This window comes from Neomonachus schauinslandi, chromosome 15 (assembly GCF_002201575.2).
Source record: "Neomonachus schauinslandi chromosome 15, ASM220157v2, whole genome shotgun sequence".
Lineage (NCBI taxonomy): Eukaryota > Metazoa > Chordata > Mammalia > Carnivora > Phocidae > Neomonachus > Neomonachus schauinslandi.
Window position 1 is genome coordinate 24,248,336 of NC_058417.1, and position 16,122 is coordinate 24,264,457.

The following is a 16,122-nucleotide window of genomic DNA, read 5'->3' on the forward strand; positions in this document are numbered from 1 at the left end:
TTGATTTCGACTTGGTTAGATTTTAGTTCTTTTACTTCTCCAGAAAGGGTTTCTCTAATAACTTCCATATTTTTTTCAAGCCCAGCTAGTATCTTTAAAGTGATGATTCTGAACTCTAGATCTGACATCGTACTAATGTCCATGTTGAGTAGGTCCCTGGCAGTCGGTACTACCTCTTGTTCTTTTTGTTGAGGTGATTTTTTCCATCTTGTCATTTTGTCCAGAGGAGAATAGATTAATGAGAGAACAAAATGCTACCAGGGTAACAAGGTCCCCAGAAAATATACTCTAAACAAATCAGAAAAGACCTGAAGCAGTGGGAAAAGAAAGGGAAAGAGAGAAAAAAGGAAAAAGAGAAAAAAGGAAAAAAAAAGAAAAAGATAAAGATAAAAACAAACAAAAACAAAACAAAACAAAAAAAACAGAATATGATCAAATATGATCAGGCTAGTATATAGATCAGTGCCACACACTAGATTTTGGGTGTATTTTGGTCTGTTAGAAGAAAGTGCCTCCCAAAATTTTAAAGAAAGAAAAACTTATATATGTACAAAAATAAGGGTTGATATGATGAAGGGATGGAATATGACTGTAAAGATGGAAATTATAAAACAATTTTATAAAAGGAATTGCTAAGAAGTTGTTTGAAAAAAGAAAGAAGAGGATTTAAAAAAAAAAAAGAAAAAGGAGAGAATGTGATCAGGCAGGGGAGTAGAAAAAAAACATACACTAGAGATTTAGGGTATATTTTAATGTGTTAGAAGAAACTATCTCAAAATTTTAAAGAGAGAACAACTTATATATATATGCCAAAAATACGGGTAACTACTATGAAGGGATAGAATATGACTCTAAAAATGAAAAATAAAAATTTTTTTTAAAAGGATTGATAAGATGTTGGTTGAAAAAGGGAAAAAGAAAAATTAAAAAAAAAAGTTAAAAAAAAATTAACTTTGAAAGACTACAGAATCATGGTAAAAAAGCCATGGATTCTATGTGCAGTATTCCCCTAGCGCTGGAGTTCTGCCATTCTCATTGATCGGTAAACTTGGTCTTGGCTGGCTGTTCCCGCTGATCTTCTGGGGTGGGGGGGCCTGTTGCCGTGGTTCCCAAATGTCTTTGCCAGAGGCGGAATTGCCCCGCCCTTGCCCGGTCCGGACTAAGTAATCTGCTTGGGTTTGCTCTCCGGAGCTTTTTTTTTTTTTAAGATTTTATTTATTTGACAGAGCGAGATAGCGAGAGCAGGAACACAAGAAGGGGGAGTGGGAGAGGGAGAAGCAGGCTTCCCGCGGAGCAGGGAGCCCGATGCGGGGCTCGATCCCAGGACCCTGGGATCATGACCTGAGCTGAAGGCAAATGCTTAACGACTGAGCCACCCAGGCACCCCACTCTCCAGAGCTTTTGTTCCCTGCAAGCTTTCCGTACAGCTTTGGAGGCGGAGAGTGAAAATGGCAGCCTCCCAATCTCCGCCCCGGAGGAGCCGAGAACTCGGGGCCCCGCTCCTCAGTGAAGCCCCAGAGAAAAGCCGTCAGTCACTCCTGTCTCCCCGGTCTCCGGCCGCACTCTGTGCTCACCCGGCCTGTGACCGCGCTTTTCTATCTGGCACGCGACCCCGTGTGGAGTCTCCAAACCCCACAGATCCCTGCGGTGTGCTCCCGCACTTCTCCCCCCGGGGGAAGAAGGTGAGTCTCCCCGGATCTGCCGCTTGTTGGGTCCCTGCTGGAGGAGCAGTGGCCCGACTGTGCCGCGGATCACGGTTTATGGCAACCCCGAGCTGAGAGCCTGCGCCTGGGCTCCGTCTCTGCAGCCGGCTTCCCTGCTCCGATACCTGGGAGCTCTGCTGCACTCAGGCACCCCCGGTCTTTCTGTGACCCCGAGGGTCCTGAGACCACACTGTCCCGGAGGGTTCCACCCCCCGCTTAGCCACCGGAGTGACGTCCCTCAGCGGAGCCGACTTCTAAAAGTTCCGATTTTGTGCTCCGCGGCTCTATCACTTGCCAGAAGCGGCTGACGGAGGCCCCTCCCCCGCCGTCTGTCCTCCCAAATAATGCCTCAGATTCACTTCTCCGCACGTCCTACCTTCCAGAAAGTATCGCTTTTCTGTTCAGAGAGTTGTTGCTATTCTTTTCTTTGATCTCCTGTTGAGTTTGTAGGTGTTCAGAGTGGTTTGATCCCTATCCAGCTGAATTCCTGAGACCAGACGAAATCCAGGTCTCCTACTCCCCAAACTTTGGACTTTTGAGAGAATCTTGTGTTTTATGTAAAAATACTCCTCTGAGGAGAAAAAGTACTGTGGCTTTTAAGACCTAAAGGCACTCTTATAAAGACTATATTAATTAACGTACCTACTTTATACCTTTTAGACTTCTTTGGGTTGTGGTTGGTAAAGGACATTGAAAATGACAAGCTCAATATATAGGTGCTAATTTAAATAACTTTGATTATTGAGTACATACTGGGTACTACCAAAGAAGAGAGTTTTCACCCTGGGGGATTTAAATCTTAAGTTAGAAAAAGCATTAAAACCCAGATATAAAACATAATGGTACCACAACAGTCTCCATCTGAGGTTACTTTCCCTGACTTGGATTTCTCTTTTATTAGGTAATCCCTACACCCTATGTGGGGCTCCAGTTCACAACCCTGGGATCAAGAGTTGTATGTTCTACCAACTGAGCCAAACAGGCACCCCTGGATTTGTCTTTTAATCCACTGAGCATGCTGCTTAGTATCTTTGGACAATACCATAGGTATTCAGTGAAAACTGTAAGGTTAAAAAGGTGGATAATTTGCTAGGTAAGTTCTTAAGGGGGTAAGGCGATAGCCTGGGTGCTCCAAATATGATCAATATTCGAGGAGAAATGCTTAGAAAATTATTTCACTGGAAAACAACTTTTAGAAGTTTTAACTACATATATTCTTGGTTTTAGAGCAGGCACTCATTTTCACTATTGGTCTAGCTTCTGCTAAAACCAATACTGCAGCAAATATTTCATGACTAAGTATCTGCCTTTAGAGAGCTTAACTCTGACAAAATAAGTTATTACTACATAAAAAAGCCAGATGTTGCCTATTTTTAAATTTTGATGTAGGCCTTGTGAAAGGCAAGGTTGAAGGATTTGAAAGGCCAGGAGAACGCAATCAACAGCAGAGGACATTTTGCTGGTACCTAGTAACAGAGTGATGGAGAGGTAATAAATTATCAACAAAATACCTTTCTTTTTCTTACTAGATTCCCAGTGTGCAAGAGCCAGCCACAAAACTCAAGCATAAATGAGATAGGACTATTTTCCAAGCAACCTAGGTTTAAAAGAAATGAAGAGAACTGATTTATTCCTTATGTTATTTCCTATATTCATACACTACACATAAACTCCTAGGGAGCAAAATAAGATTTTGTATGATTTATACATCATATTGGACGTCAATGCTCAATAAAAATAAAACGTCATCTTCTAAACACAAGCTACACACATTGATACATGTTGGTAGATACCTCCAGTTTAAATTGTGTAAAATTAAAGTCCTGAGAGGGGCGCCTGGGTGGCTCAGTCATTAAGCATCTGCCTTCAGCTCAGGTCATGATCTCGGGGTCCTGGGATCGAGCCCCACATTGGGCTCCCTGCTCAGTGGGAAGCCTGCTTCTCCCTCTCCCACTCCCCCTGCTTGTGTTTCCTCTCTCACTCTCTCTCTGTCAAATAAATAAAATCTTTAAAAAAAATAAACAGTAAACAATAAAAAAAAGTTATGGGAATGAGTTACTTCCTGGAGGTTATCGATAGGATAAAGTCGTAGACCAGATTATATTCTTCTCTTCTCTATCCCCCTCCCTTCTCTGTCCTCAAAAATTGATAGTTGAGGGGTAGGCTGACTGGCTCAGTGGAGCATGTGACTCTTGATCTTAGGATTGTGAGTTTGAGCCCCACTTTGGGTGTAGAGATTGCTTAAAATCTTTTTTAAAAAATTGATAGTTGAAGGGCGCCTGGGTGGCTAAGTCATTAAGCGTCTGCCTTCAGCTCAGGTCAAGGTCCTGGGATCGAGCCCCGCATCGGGCTCCCTGCTCCACGGGAAGCCTGCTTCTCCCTCTCCCACTCCCCCTGTTTGTGTTCCCTCTCTTGCTGTCTCTCTCTCTGTCAAATAAATATTTTTTTAAAAAATTGATAGTTGAAAAGGAAATTAGCCAATTAGAATACCTTTTGTTGTTTTCACTATAATAACCACGTTGTTTTATGTGGTAATAAAATCAATAGCAGAATGTTATTTAAATTACCATTGTTGGGCGCCTGGGTGGCTCAGTTGGTTGGGCGACTGCCTTCAGCTCAGGTCATGCTCCTGGAGTCCCTGGATTGAGTCCCGCATCAGGCTCCCTGCTCGGCAGGGGGTCTGCTTCTCCCTCTGACCCTCCCCCCCATGTGCTCTCTCTCATTCTCTCTCAGATAAATAAATAAAATCTTTAAAAAATTTTAAAAAAATAAATAAATAAATTACCATTGTTGTCCAAATCTGAGAATCTGTGAATTTGGTTTTCTTTTTTATGAGCTGACAGTGGGAAGTTTTGTTGTGTCTGTTAACAATTAAAAAAAAAGAGAGACATACTTTCCCCACTTAAAATTTTTCAGAGGGGAAAAATTCTTTTAAGGGAAAATAATGTCTGCAAGTTAAAATGTAAGGCAGGGACTTTGTCTTATTTTCTGTTTCCCAACACCTATACCTGGTACACTGGAGCTCAATAAATCTGTGTTTGATCTTTTCTGTAAACTAGAGCCAAGTCAGAAATTTTTTTTAACTAATTTTTCTATTTTTATGAACGCTATTTCATTCGCTTTCTCTTACATGACTTTCATAATTGGAGGTAGAAAAAACAGAGAGTACACTTTGTTCTTTTAAGTTATGATTCAGTATCCGTAATTGTGAGACATAAACTTGTCGAGAGATATTTAAGATCTAGAAAAAATGAAGGAGCAGTTACCGAAAACCAACAGACCAGTTAGACAACATGTTCGTTCAGTCATCAAATAACTTAAATTACATTTTTTTAAATGAGAGAACAGTATGTTTAGTCTCCTCGGCCCTGCTCTGAACGCTTTGAACAGGTAAGTCGTGGGGTATTAGCACTGTGACATAGCAAGAGAACCAATCACCTTTCCTAGTCGTGCTTAATTTATATGCTATAATCTTACTGGTTAAATTTCAAAAATCTTTTTAATTGAAAATAGAATCTGATTTTTGTTTTTATAGCTGCTCAACATACTGATTAGGGAGAAAATTCCTTTCAATAATAGATTAACTCCAAATATCATTGATTATAGTTGGCAAAAATGCCACATAAATACGAAATTAGCCATCATCAATGTAACAAATTGAAGTAAACTAATTAGTGTAATAACACGACTATATTTAACAAATTCAGGAATAAAATTTTTAACTAATTTAGAGACAACTGATTAAAACAGCAACCCAAATTTAATTTTAGAGGAGTCTCTACCTATACTCCACAAATAATCCAGATTCCTTACCAAATATAAAATTAACTTGAGCATTCTGACCCTTGACTATTTCTGCAAAATCAGATTTTTCCTTGAAAATATAACACAACAGAAAGGCAGATTTTAGTTGATTTTTTTTGTCCACTTTTTATTTTTATTCTTTAAGTAGGCACTATGCCCAGCATGGAGCCCAACGCCAGCCCAAACTCACAACCCTGATATCAAGATCTGAGCCAAAATCAAGAGTTGGACCCTTAACCAACTGAGCCACCCAGGCACCCCTTTTTTTGCCCACTTTAAACAAAATACAGGAAACATTATAACTGGAAACTAAGGATTTCGTTTTTTTAAATCTTAGATTCTAAACAGCTGGTTCAAAGGTCTGCTTAGAACTTTTAACTGACTCAAATTCCCAGTAGGATATTAAACGTTAATATAGCCATCATTGTATTAAATCAGCCTAGTGCTTGACTTTCTCACTGGTTCTCTTTCCCCTTAACATGGTAAATTAAATGAGGGATGCCTGGTATGGTCCCTGCCTGCCTCTCTAGCTTATTACCCACCCTTTCCCTTTTTCTGAGCTCCCACCTTAAGTTCCAAGATGTGCGATTTCCCCCCCGCAACTCAGGACCTTTGCTGAAGGATTCATTCTACCTAGAATGCTGTTTACCCTTTCCCTTACCACATTTTAATTCCTCATCCCATCAATCAGCTCTAGCTCAAAAAAATACCATCTAGGGGTGTGTGTACCTGGGTGGCTCAGTCGGTTGAGCCTCAGACTCTTGATCTCCCCATCAGGTCTTGATCTCACAGTCTGTGAGTTTGAGCCCCACCTTGCGCCACACCTCCTTACCCCCCAAGCCCTATGCTGGGTGTGGAGACTGCCTTAAAAAAAGAAAAGTCTGGGGGCACCTGGCTGGCTCAGTCTGCAGAGCATGACTCTTGATCTCAGGGTTATGAGTTCAAGCCCCCACGTTGCAGTAGAGATTACTTAAAAATAAAATCTTAAAAAAAAAATACCATATGTGGGGAAAACTTTGACTCTACTAGATCAGTTCTTGATTTGACACTCTTGGTAACCTATACTTCATGACTTACCATAGTTTGTAATGGTTGTTCAATGTCTGTTTCCCCACTGGATTACAAGCTCCAAGATACCAAGAAACCTGCTTATCATCCCTAGCAGAGTTGCTAAAAAAAAATAATTAGTCCTGAAGTAAAACTATTACCTCATAATTACTAGGCATGTAAACTACATCGCACAATTCAGTCCATTCTTTGGAGCATTTAATTGTTTTCTGACTTTATAGTATGTAAGTGTTTGGTTGTCAACACCTGCTTTCTTATACGTAGGCGTTTTTAATAGGTTAAAATTGAGCAGTAAAGAAGTGTTGACAGGGGTGCCTGGGTGGCTCAGTTGGTTGAGCTTCTGCCTTTGGCTCAGGTCATGAACCCAGGGTCCTGGGATCAAGCCCCACATCCGGCTCCCTGCTCATCGAGGGGTCTGCTTCTCCAACTCTCCTGCTTGTGCTCACCCTCTCTGTCAAATAAATAAAATCTTTAAAAAAAAAATAAAGAAGTGTTGACAATTTCACGATCATGCTGAGATGTTTTAATGTAAATTTTATTATGTCATACAATAAAAAAATACAGAATGGTTTGTGATATAAGATGGAAAGTAAAAATCCTCCTCCCTACCCTCTAATCTTTCAGTGTCACGACTGCAGTTTCTTTAAAATTATATGGTGTTAGGATACATTAAAACAGTAAGCATCACTACTATTATAGAGGATTGAAACTTAATTCTATAATATGGTTAGCACTGGGTTGCCAAAAGCCCACTTTCTTCACATTTAATGTTCTTCCTCATTAAAATAATATTTTTGTAACACAAGTACTTTGTACCTATGCTGATCACCACAATTTTATAGTCTTATCTTGCAAGTGTAACACATATATAACTAAACAGTTGGTAAACATATAGAGATTGAGCACAATTAAGGCCCACAAGGTACTGCTGTATAACGTATCTACCAACAGGTTGATCAGACCAGTAGTTATATTTGACAGCAAGAAAAAAATTAACTGGTTTCTGTTCATAGCTGTAATTAAACAAAGACTGGGTTCCTTTCTTTCAGCTTCAGAGACTAGAGATTCTGAATGCTTTTTATTTGTGGCAGACAACTGGACTGGTTTCCAAGAACATGGTACTACAGCCCCTTTAATTAGAAATCTTGCAAAACTCAAAATTATATCACCCAGTAATAAACTACTAAGAAGGATCAGGCTAGAAGCAACTATCCAAATACAAAAGGCTAAATTGGCCATTCTCCGAGATACTACTTCTACATTTACCTGAACTATGTAAAGAGATATGAAGAGGCTAATAGCTGTCAGCAGAATACAGTACGTTCCTTTTATCCAGTCTTTGACATGTGATCTTTTTTTAAGCATATATGACCCTGTTTGCACACCAGCCATATGAATTGCCACATACCCCAAGGTAGAGATTATTCCTTCTCGGTTGGCATTTAATAAACCAATCCTTGTGCCACTACCATCAGTGCCATACAAAATTAACCTTTTCAGTGGGGTCAAGTCGAGGGCTAGCTGGTATAACACAATAGTGCTGATGGCCACAATCCAGGATTTATTTAGAGGAAAAATAATCAAAAGCAGTGATGTTAACAGTTTCACAACTACTAAGGTAAAGAAAAAGTTCCAGTGAACTCCATACTCAGTTAAATGTTCCTGATAGCCTATGGATTTTATAATGACTAATCGTCCTACTCCTAGGAAAACTAATGGCCAAACAGAGTACAAGGACTTTGTAAGATAATAAAATCTGGACCCTTCCGTGTATTTTCTCCTGACTTCTGGACAAACCATTGCAGTCCCAAAAATAAAACCTCCTACTCCAAAATCCATTGCTCCTGTCCCATAGAGCTCAGTTTTGGCAAATCTTCTGGGAAAAAGTGGGAAGTCCACAGCCAAAATGGCAATAGCAGTAAATGCACTGTTAATTACACGGAAACAAGAGATGGCTGGAACGTATTCTGATTCCAGACTGATTTTCATGAATTTTTCAAGTATTTTCTGGACAGGCATTCTGGCACAGCAAGTTCTCCTGCAGTATATTTGATAGAATAGCCCTGCCCCAAGGATAATTACAGCAAGGTGCTCAAGGAGGACAAATGAAGACAAAATGGTCAAAGTGGCCACCAGGGGAACTATCAGGAAAACAAAGTCAATGAAGAATCTAGTTTTCCAGGTATGTGAAGAACACAAGTGCTGTGAGAGAATGATCAGAAGCCCTCTGCACAGGATACAGAATGCAGGTAAGCACAGGCCCTGGGTGACTTCCAGCACACTGGTTCCATTGTGGTTACTGACAAAAGCTTCCTTCATCTGCTTTTGAGACATTTTTTCTTCTTCCTGTGATAAGAGCAAAGGGATACATTGGAAAAGCAATGTTCTTGTGGAATAGGCATATATATGACTTAATTTTACTTTTTTTTAAGATTTATTAGAGCATGTGTGCGCGGGGTGGAGCAGAGGGAGAGAGAAACTTTAGCAGACTCTTCACTGAGCTCAGAGCCTGACGTGAGGCTTGATTTCAAGACCCTGAGATCATGACCTGAGCTGAAACCAAGAGTCTTAACGCTTAACCGACTGCCCCACCCAGTGCCCCCGATTTTACTCATATTCCTAGATTTCAGAGCAGAACTTAAGACCTAATGATTTCAAATCAGGGCAGAAAATAGAATTTGTGATTCCTCCCCCAAGGATTGTGGGAAGAAAGCTAACACATCAGGATAAGAATGTCAGGGCACCTGGGTAGCGCACTGGGTTAAGCATCCCACTCTTGGTTTCAGTTCAGGTCCTGATCTCAGGATCCTGAGATTGAGCGCCCCCCACCGGCTCTGCGCCCAGCACAGTGTCTGCTTGAAATTCTCTCCCTCTCCCGCTAGTGCTCTCACTCTCTCAAATCTAAAAAAAAAAAAAAAAAAAGGAGGGGCCCCTGGATGGCTCAGTCGGGTAACCATCTGCCTTTGGCTCAGGTCGTGATCCCAGTGTCCTGGGATCCAGTGCTGCCTCAGGCTCTCTGCTCGGCGGGGAGTCTGCTTCTCCCTCTCCCTCTGTGTTCTCTCGAGCTCACTCTCTCTCAGGTAAATAAAATCTTAAAAAAGGATAAGAATGTCATGCTAATAGTATGAAATCATTGGTTAAAAAGCTATTCTCTGTATAAGGCAGACTCACAAAGAAAATTAATTTGGCATATAGACCCTGAAAATGGAATCACAGATAGGAATTCCTATTACAAAGCATTAGGATAGGTTATTAAAATTTTGTAATGCAAACTGAACACACTTAACTAATGACTTCAAGTCAAATCAGAGAAGGATAGGGAGAAGGTATTTAAGTACACCTTGGAGTTGGAGACCTTGGTTTGTGTGAAGAGCCTCTCTGAACCCATTGCCTCCAAGACAAAATACTAGCCCTCCAGTGACATCCTAAGCCCCAGGCTGCTCCTTACCTCAGTCACAGCCATGCTTTCAGGTTAAGTGTAGATGGGTAGAATGGATGCTAATCCTGGGGAAGGGGGCGGGGCGGGGGAGGCCTGGGCCTATGGCACACACTAGTGTTCGTGGTTTCAAAGGGATGTAAAACACCTCTCTCATATTTCAATGTCTTTAAAGTGGCACACAGAAAGAACACGTTTGTTGGCCAAACCAGAACCATGTAGAACAAATGAATGCACGCATGCCTGACGGCCTGAGCCAGCAACAATTCCTCTCGATGACAAACCGATCTGAATCGACTGGCTTTTAGAAATAAAGGAGTCCTTTTCCTGACTGACACGCGCCACGGCGGCGCCGGCCCTTACACCTCACGTGCCTTCGGTGTCCCGGCGCCCCCGCAGCCGGCCGTCTACATGGTCCCTGCTGCACGACTCCCAACGCAACCGCAGAGCCATGCGGGAGCAACCCGCTTCCGCCTCCCGAGCCGCGCTTCCGGCCGACGTGGGGCGGCCTGCGCTTCCGGGCCGGCTGATTCCGCGCGCGCGCCCGGGCGCGCGCCCCGCCCAGGACTGCAGCCCGTGTCCCAGCCGCGTAGGCTCCCCGCGCTAGTTCTTGCCTTCTTGTCTAGGTCCGTCGGTGGAGCCTGGAGCAGACGCGTCACGCGCTTCACCGCCACCCCTCGAACCCCACGACGAGTCTCTCAGAGTGGTGGGGTCAGAGGGCCCGGCTCAGTGTTCGACCACGGCGTCCTCTACTGAAGGACCCCAGGCCCTGTGAGGCCCTGGAGGCCCTGCCTCCCGCGCGTCTCCTGCCGGAATACGGGAGGCCGGCGTCTCAACCCCATCTTACCCCAGGTTCTCAGAATACTTTGTCCTAGCTGGAGCCCCAACTTCGACCCAGGCGTCCAGAGCGGGCCACGTGCGCCCCGCTCCCAGTGCGCGCCCCGCCCCGGGGGAGGAGCCGGCTGGCTCCCGGCCACTGGGCCATAGCGGCGGGCGGCCGGTGCGCTCTGGCGGTCCCGGCTTCCTCTCCTCCCCGGCTCGCTCCCGCCCTCTCCTCTTCCCTCCCTTCCCGGGCTCTTCCCGCCGTCTCTCCCAGCCCGCCCGCCTGCCTTTCCAGTCGGGCCTGGCGGGGGCCGCGCGCTCGGCGGCTCAGGCCGTGGGACCGGTGAGTGTCACCCCCAGCCCAGGTCCGAAGCGCTTCGCGACCCCGAAAGGGCAGGGAGGCCGGTTTGCCCCTGGAGCGCAGAGGAACGGAGGGCGTCTTCCTCTCCTTTTTCCAAAGCGCCGTTGCCTACCCTTTCCCATTTCCTTTTTGACCGTCTCGTATCTCAGCAGGGGGTAGCCCAGCTCTTGGCCCTTGCCTAGAACAAGAACCTTTCATGGTCCCCCCTCCACCTCTCCACCTTGCTGGCAGGAGGCGGCCCGGGGTTGGGGAAGGGTTTCAGCTGGGAGGCTGAGTCCCGTCTCCTGCCCTTCTTTTCGCAATCCTAGGGACCGGGGAAGGGGCAGCTGGCCCGGGTAAGCGTCAGGGCAGCCGCGCCCTTGGCTGGGGTCACATCCACCTTCCAGGGAAGGGCATACTCTCCCCGTGCCAGGTGCTTCCGGAGCGGCGTCCCAGCCCTCGTCCCTGCGGGCACTTCGTCCAGAGAGGGAGTCCTTGTTCCCGCAGGGAAGCTGGGGGCGGATCCAGCTGGGTTCCCAGGACCCTTACCCAGCTCTTCTCGCCTGCGCTCCCACTGTCCTCCAAGCGGAGGACGAACCTGAGGCTGGGGAGGAGGCGGAGGAGCTAGTGATCAGGTTGCCTCTTGCCTTGACTTGGTGTTATATCTGTTCATTACCATCTCCCTTCTGCCCACAGTGGTCACACCCTTTCCAGAAAGTCTTGGCTGGTAACCGCGAAGCTGGGGGAGAGCAAGAGCTGGGAGAACTGGAGAAAACCGCTCTAATCTGACTTGACTTTGGCTGGGAACGGACGCTGCATCATAATAACCAACATTTGCAAGGCGTTCTCTGAGGTACTAGCCCATTTGATCCTTAACTCAGTGTTTTGAGGTTTAAGTATTAGTATTCCTTTTTGCAAACGAGTAAATGGAATAAGGCTTAGAGAGCTCTGGTGATCTGCCTTGGAGGAGTTGTGGGCTTTGATTTCTAACTCCACAACCTATTATGCTCCCCTGATCCTCTCTCTTAAAATGAGCTTCCAGGTGAGGGAGCTTTGTTTTCCTTGACTCTGGGGTTGCCCTCTCCATGGCTGTCCCTTGGCAGCATATGATCAGTGTCCACGGTGAATGTACCCAACACATTCCTGATGCTCTTCTCTGTCCTTTTTTCAGTTTGCATGAAGTCCCTATCCCTGAATTCTTTCACATGCTAGATGTATTCAGAGCCTCAAACAAGTCTCTGCCAGTGTCCATCCATTACAGACACCCCTCATCCTCATCCCTCCTTGCTAGGAAGGTGTGAGGCCTGGGATATTTTGAGTCTTAGGGTCACTTACAGTTTTTCAGAGATTGGTCTAGGTATAGCCTCACAACACCCCCCTCTCAGATTTTCCTCCTCTGAAATGCTTGCCTTTTTAAAGTTGACACTGGGCTGTTCTACCTGATTAGTGTCGCCAAATGGATTATCCATCCTCGGTAGTCCTTACTATTAATAACAATATTCCCCCTATGACTGAATATTCAGATTTGTACTCCATGACATCATTGACCTTCACAACCACTCCTTGTGAGGTAGATTTTACTACCCCCATGTTCAAGATAAAGGATCAGGGTGGGCCAGGAAGGTGATACGGCTTTCCTGTGAGTGAGCTGTAATTTTGCTCCCACACAACAACTTTCCTAGAGCATCAAGAATTGACTCTAGCCTCCCTGGTCTATCAATTACTGGCTATACAAAAATAGGCTATTTCTGTCCAGTGGAGAGGGTAGGGCATGAGACTTCTCTGTCTCCCAGTGTCTCCATTCTCCACAGCACACTGACTCAGAACATATGCAGCCCCACCCCAAACCTCTGTAGTAAAACTGCCCCTGAAGAGCCCGGGGAGCCTCTGGAGGCTCTCATAAAAGTTTCCTGTTTCCTAATTGTCAGGGGATAGGACAGACTTTCCCTCTCTGCCCAGGCTCGCCCTGATTCTTATTTTGATTCTTCTTGCTTGGCGGGAGGAGCTGGAGTGAGTCACCCTGAAGAAGCCCTCACCTGTGTTTGGCCCTTGTCTTGTCTGTCATGTCGTAGGCGCTGAGGTGATTCATCTCAGATTCCTCCAGAACTGAGCCTTTTACTGGACCTATGTTCCCACCTGTGCCCCCATGACCAGGTGGATAGCACTCTTTGTGCCTGTGACCCAGAACCCTGGCTGACCACACTGAAGCAAGATGCTCCATCAGGTAAAACCTCACCCTTAGGTAACCTAGGCCCTGAAGCATCTAATCCACTTTCCCATCTGTCACTTAGCTGAATGAAGATTCCACTTACCCTGACCTGGAAGGAAGAAAGAAGAAAGACCTTTTCTCTCTTCACGTAGTCACTCCAGTGCCTTTCACCTATCATTGAGAAGCTTTTCCTGATACCTAATTTGAATCTCTCCTGTTGTGGTCTTTAGCTCTTTTTCCTGGGATGAGTAAGATGGGATGGGGAGGGGAATCCTTAGGGCACTTTGGTGACTTCACAAGCCTGAACCAGTGAGGGAGTCCTGAGAGATGTCCCTGCCAGCCTGAACTGCTGAGGTACAGTGGAAACCTGAGCCTTCCAAGAGGAGGTATTCTTTGAAGCTGAACCTTAAAGAATATGTAGGAATTAGCCAGGTGGAGAAGGGAAGTAAGCAGTCCAAGCAGAGGGGTCAGTGGGTGAAGATGCCTATGTGGAAATAAAGGAGTCTGATGAATGGATCAGGAAGCGTGTGGTGGGGGAATTGCTACTGCAGCATGAAACCTGCCCTTACTCCAGGCCTCTGCCTCTAAAAAGGCTACTATGGCCCCAGGCCTTCAGGATTCCAAATCACCCATCTCCTGTCCATATCATCCTTCTCGTGCAGCTCTTGGTCCAAAGAGAATGCCAGTAGGTAGATATTTGCTGAATTTTTATTGACAAAATGTGGCCAGGCACCGGGCTGCGGCAGATGTTTAAGATGATACCTGCTCTCCAGGAGCTCACAGTCTAGTGGAGTCCTAGGCAGGTAGGTGCCTGAGACTTATCAGGATGACCAAGAGGAAAGCCAGCCAGCCTCAAGGGAGCCCTGGTAGACACTACTGCTTGATCATCTTCCAGACTTTTGTCTTATGAAATGAGCTTGAGACTGGAGAGAAGCTGGCAGGACAATTGTCTGCTCTGGGCTTTTTTTGTTTGTTTAACTTTTTATTTATTTATTAATTATTTTTAATTAAAAAAGCAGTAATGTTCATCATAACCATACTAGCAGCTGCTCTGTATTGAGCCCTACCTAAGTAGTAGCTACTGTTCTAAGCATTTTACATGAATAATTTTGTTTAGTCCTCAAGCAAGTTACAGTGTTATATGTACGGTGCTACTATATCCCTGTTTTGGAGATAAAGCTCAGAGAGGTTATGTGGCTTATTCAAGGTCACATTCACTGTAAGCAATGTGGAAAATATAAGCAAAAGGAACATTAAAATTACCCATAATTACACTAACCAGAGATAACATTTTAGAAAATATCCTTTATTTTTCCTCTAAATATGTATTTTTAAAATATTTGAAGCTGCATAGTTTTTTGTAACCTCCTTTATTCCATTGTAAGGATATACTGTAAATTGTCCACCATTAGGACATGTGGGTTGTTTTCAACTTTTTGCAATTATAAATAGCTCAAAATATACTGAATATTCTTATGGCCTTTACATAGGATCGTTTTCTAAAAGAATTGCAGGCTAAAGAGGCATGTGTGCTTTTTAGGCCTTGATATATCACTGCATAATTGAAGAAGAGCTGTTTTTAAAAGAATAATAATAGCTAATTTTGGGTGCATATACAGGTGCCTTCTCTAAATACTTGATGTGCTTATTAGTGTCTGACCTAGGTGCTACCAGCATTCCCATTTTATAGATAGGAAAATTGAAGCACAGAGAGATTAAGAAATTTACATAACATTGTACAACTAGTAAGTGGTAGAATCAGGATTCAAATCCAGGGAATCTAGCTTTAAGGTCTAGGCTCTTGACCATTATACTTAGCTACTTCTCTGGTTGGATCAGAGCTAATCATAAATTATGGCTCGGCTTGTGATTTCCCCCGCCCAGAGCAAAGGGATTTGCATGGATCCAGCCATGCTCTGACCTCAGCCTTTATCCTGGAGGCTAAGAGCCTGCCTTGTGGATTATGGTGGGCCCAAATTCAGAGAACAGGCAACATCTTTGGAAAGAAACTTATTGCTGGGCCTCTCAGATGACACTTGACACCTTGGCTTGAGGGGTTTGAACTTTTAGGGTTCATTAATCTCATTGGAAGCCTACACAGTCCTATTACAGACTCCTTTCTCCAAAAGCAGATTTCAGCCAGGTACTACTTACTGTCTTCTCCTACTCCCCACCCCATCTTCCCTGTAGTCTCCAGAGAGATCAGAGGAAGAATGAGACCATGGGAGGAATTGGGAAAGAGGAAACACGTGGAAAGTGTTGGCATCAAGGATCGGCAAGGGCGAAAGAGAAACAGCCTTTCCCCTTTGTGCCTATTCTTAACCTCATCCAACTTCCAAGCCAGGCTCCCTCTCAAGTAGACCCAGGGCAGAGGAAACTAACTAAATTTAAGCCCCGAGAGCCAAGTGATGAAGGCATGGGGCTACCTCACAGCTGGTTTTTCATCACAAGCTAAATGGTCTCTTTCTCTTTCAAAAGCCCAAGCCATGGTTCTTTTTTTTGGGGTGGGGGGTTATGATCCCCTGTAGCAGCCCCCCACCTTGGGCCCCACCCCTAGCTGGCCAGCCTGGAAGCTGGAGCTTGTTCAGAGGAGAGGGGATAGCATTTGTTCATTTATTGAGTACACACTGTGTGCCAGGCACCAAGTGCTTTGTGTATCTCTTATTTTTCTGTCCAGTAGCCCTGCGAACTGGTTTTATTTTCCTTTATTTACAAATAAAGAAGCTGTGGCTCAGAGAAG

The 16,122-nt window shown here is 44.6% G+C and overlaps 2 protein-coding genes across 4 annotated transcripts in view; one reads left to right on the top strand and one right to left on the bottom strand.

Annotated features, from left to right (window-relative positions):
- Positions 1-7,077: 7,077 nt before the first annotated feature.
- On the bottom strand, positions 7,078-10,522 carry PIGW (phosphatidylinositol glycan anchor biosynthesis class W). Of its 2 annotated transcripts, none has more exons than XM_021704278.2 (2): positions 10,386-10,522; positions 7,078-8,921 (listed from the first exon to the last, which is right to left on the bottom strand). In XM_021704278.2, the coding sequence occupies exon 2, from the start codon at positions 8,907-8,909 to the stop codon at positions 7,401-7,403; it is 1,509 nt and encodes a 502-aa protein (XP_021559953.1). In that variant the 5' UTR covers positions 8,910-8,921; positions 10,386-10,522; the 3' UTR covers positions 7,078-7,400. The 2 variants fall into 2 exon arrangements, with proteins under 2 accessions (XP_021559953.1, XP_021559954.1); XM_021704279.2 differs by having other exon boundaries at positions 10,375-10,522.
- A 377-nt stretch (positions 10,523-10,899) lies between these two features.
- Positions 10,900-16,122, top strand: part of MYO19 (myosin XIX) — a 34,726-nt gene continuing 29,503 nt past the window's right edge. The window contains exons 1-3 of one of the 2 annotated variants that reach the window (XM_021704362.2): positions 10,900-11,176; positions 11,870-12,026; positions 13,246-13,397. In XM_021704362.2, coding sequence (XP_021560037.1) covers positions 13,386-13,397 — 12 coding nt within the window. In that variant the 5' untranslated portion in view covers positions 10,900-11,176; positions 11,870-12,026; positions 13,246-13,385. The remainder of the gene's footprint in view (positions 11,177-11,869; positions 12,027-13,245; positions 13,398-16,122) is intronic. The other variant, XM_021704361.2, reaches the window with a different exon arrangement.

Coding starts and splice junctions, on each gene's coding strand:
- PIGW (XM_021704278.2), bottom strand. CDS start 8,909: ATGTCTCAAAAGCAGATGAAGGAAGCTTTTGTCAGTAACCACAATGGA.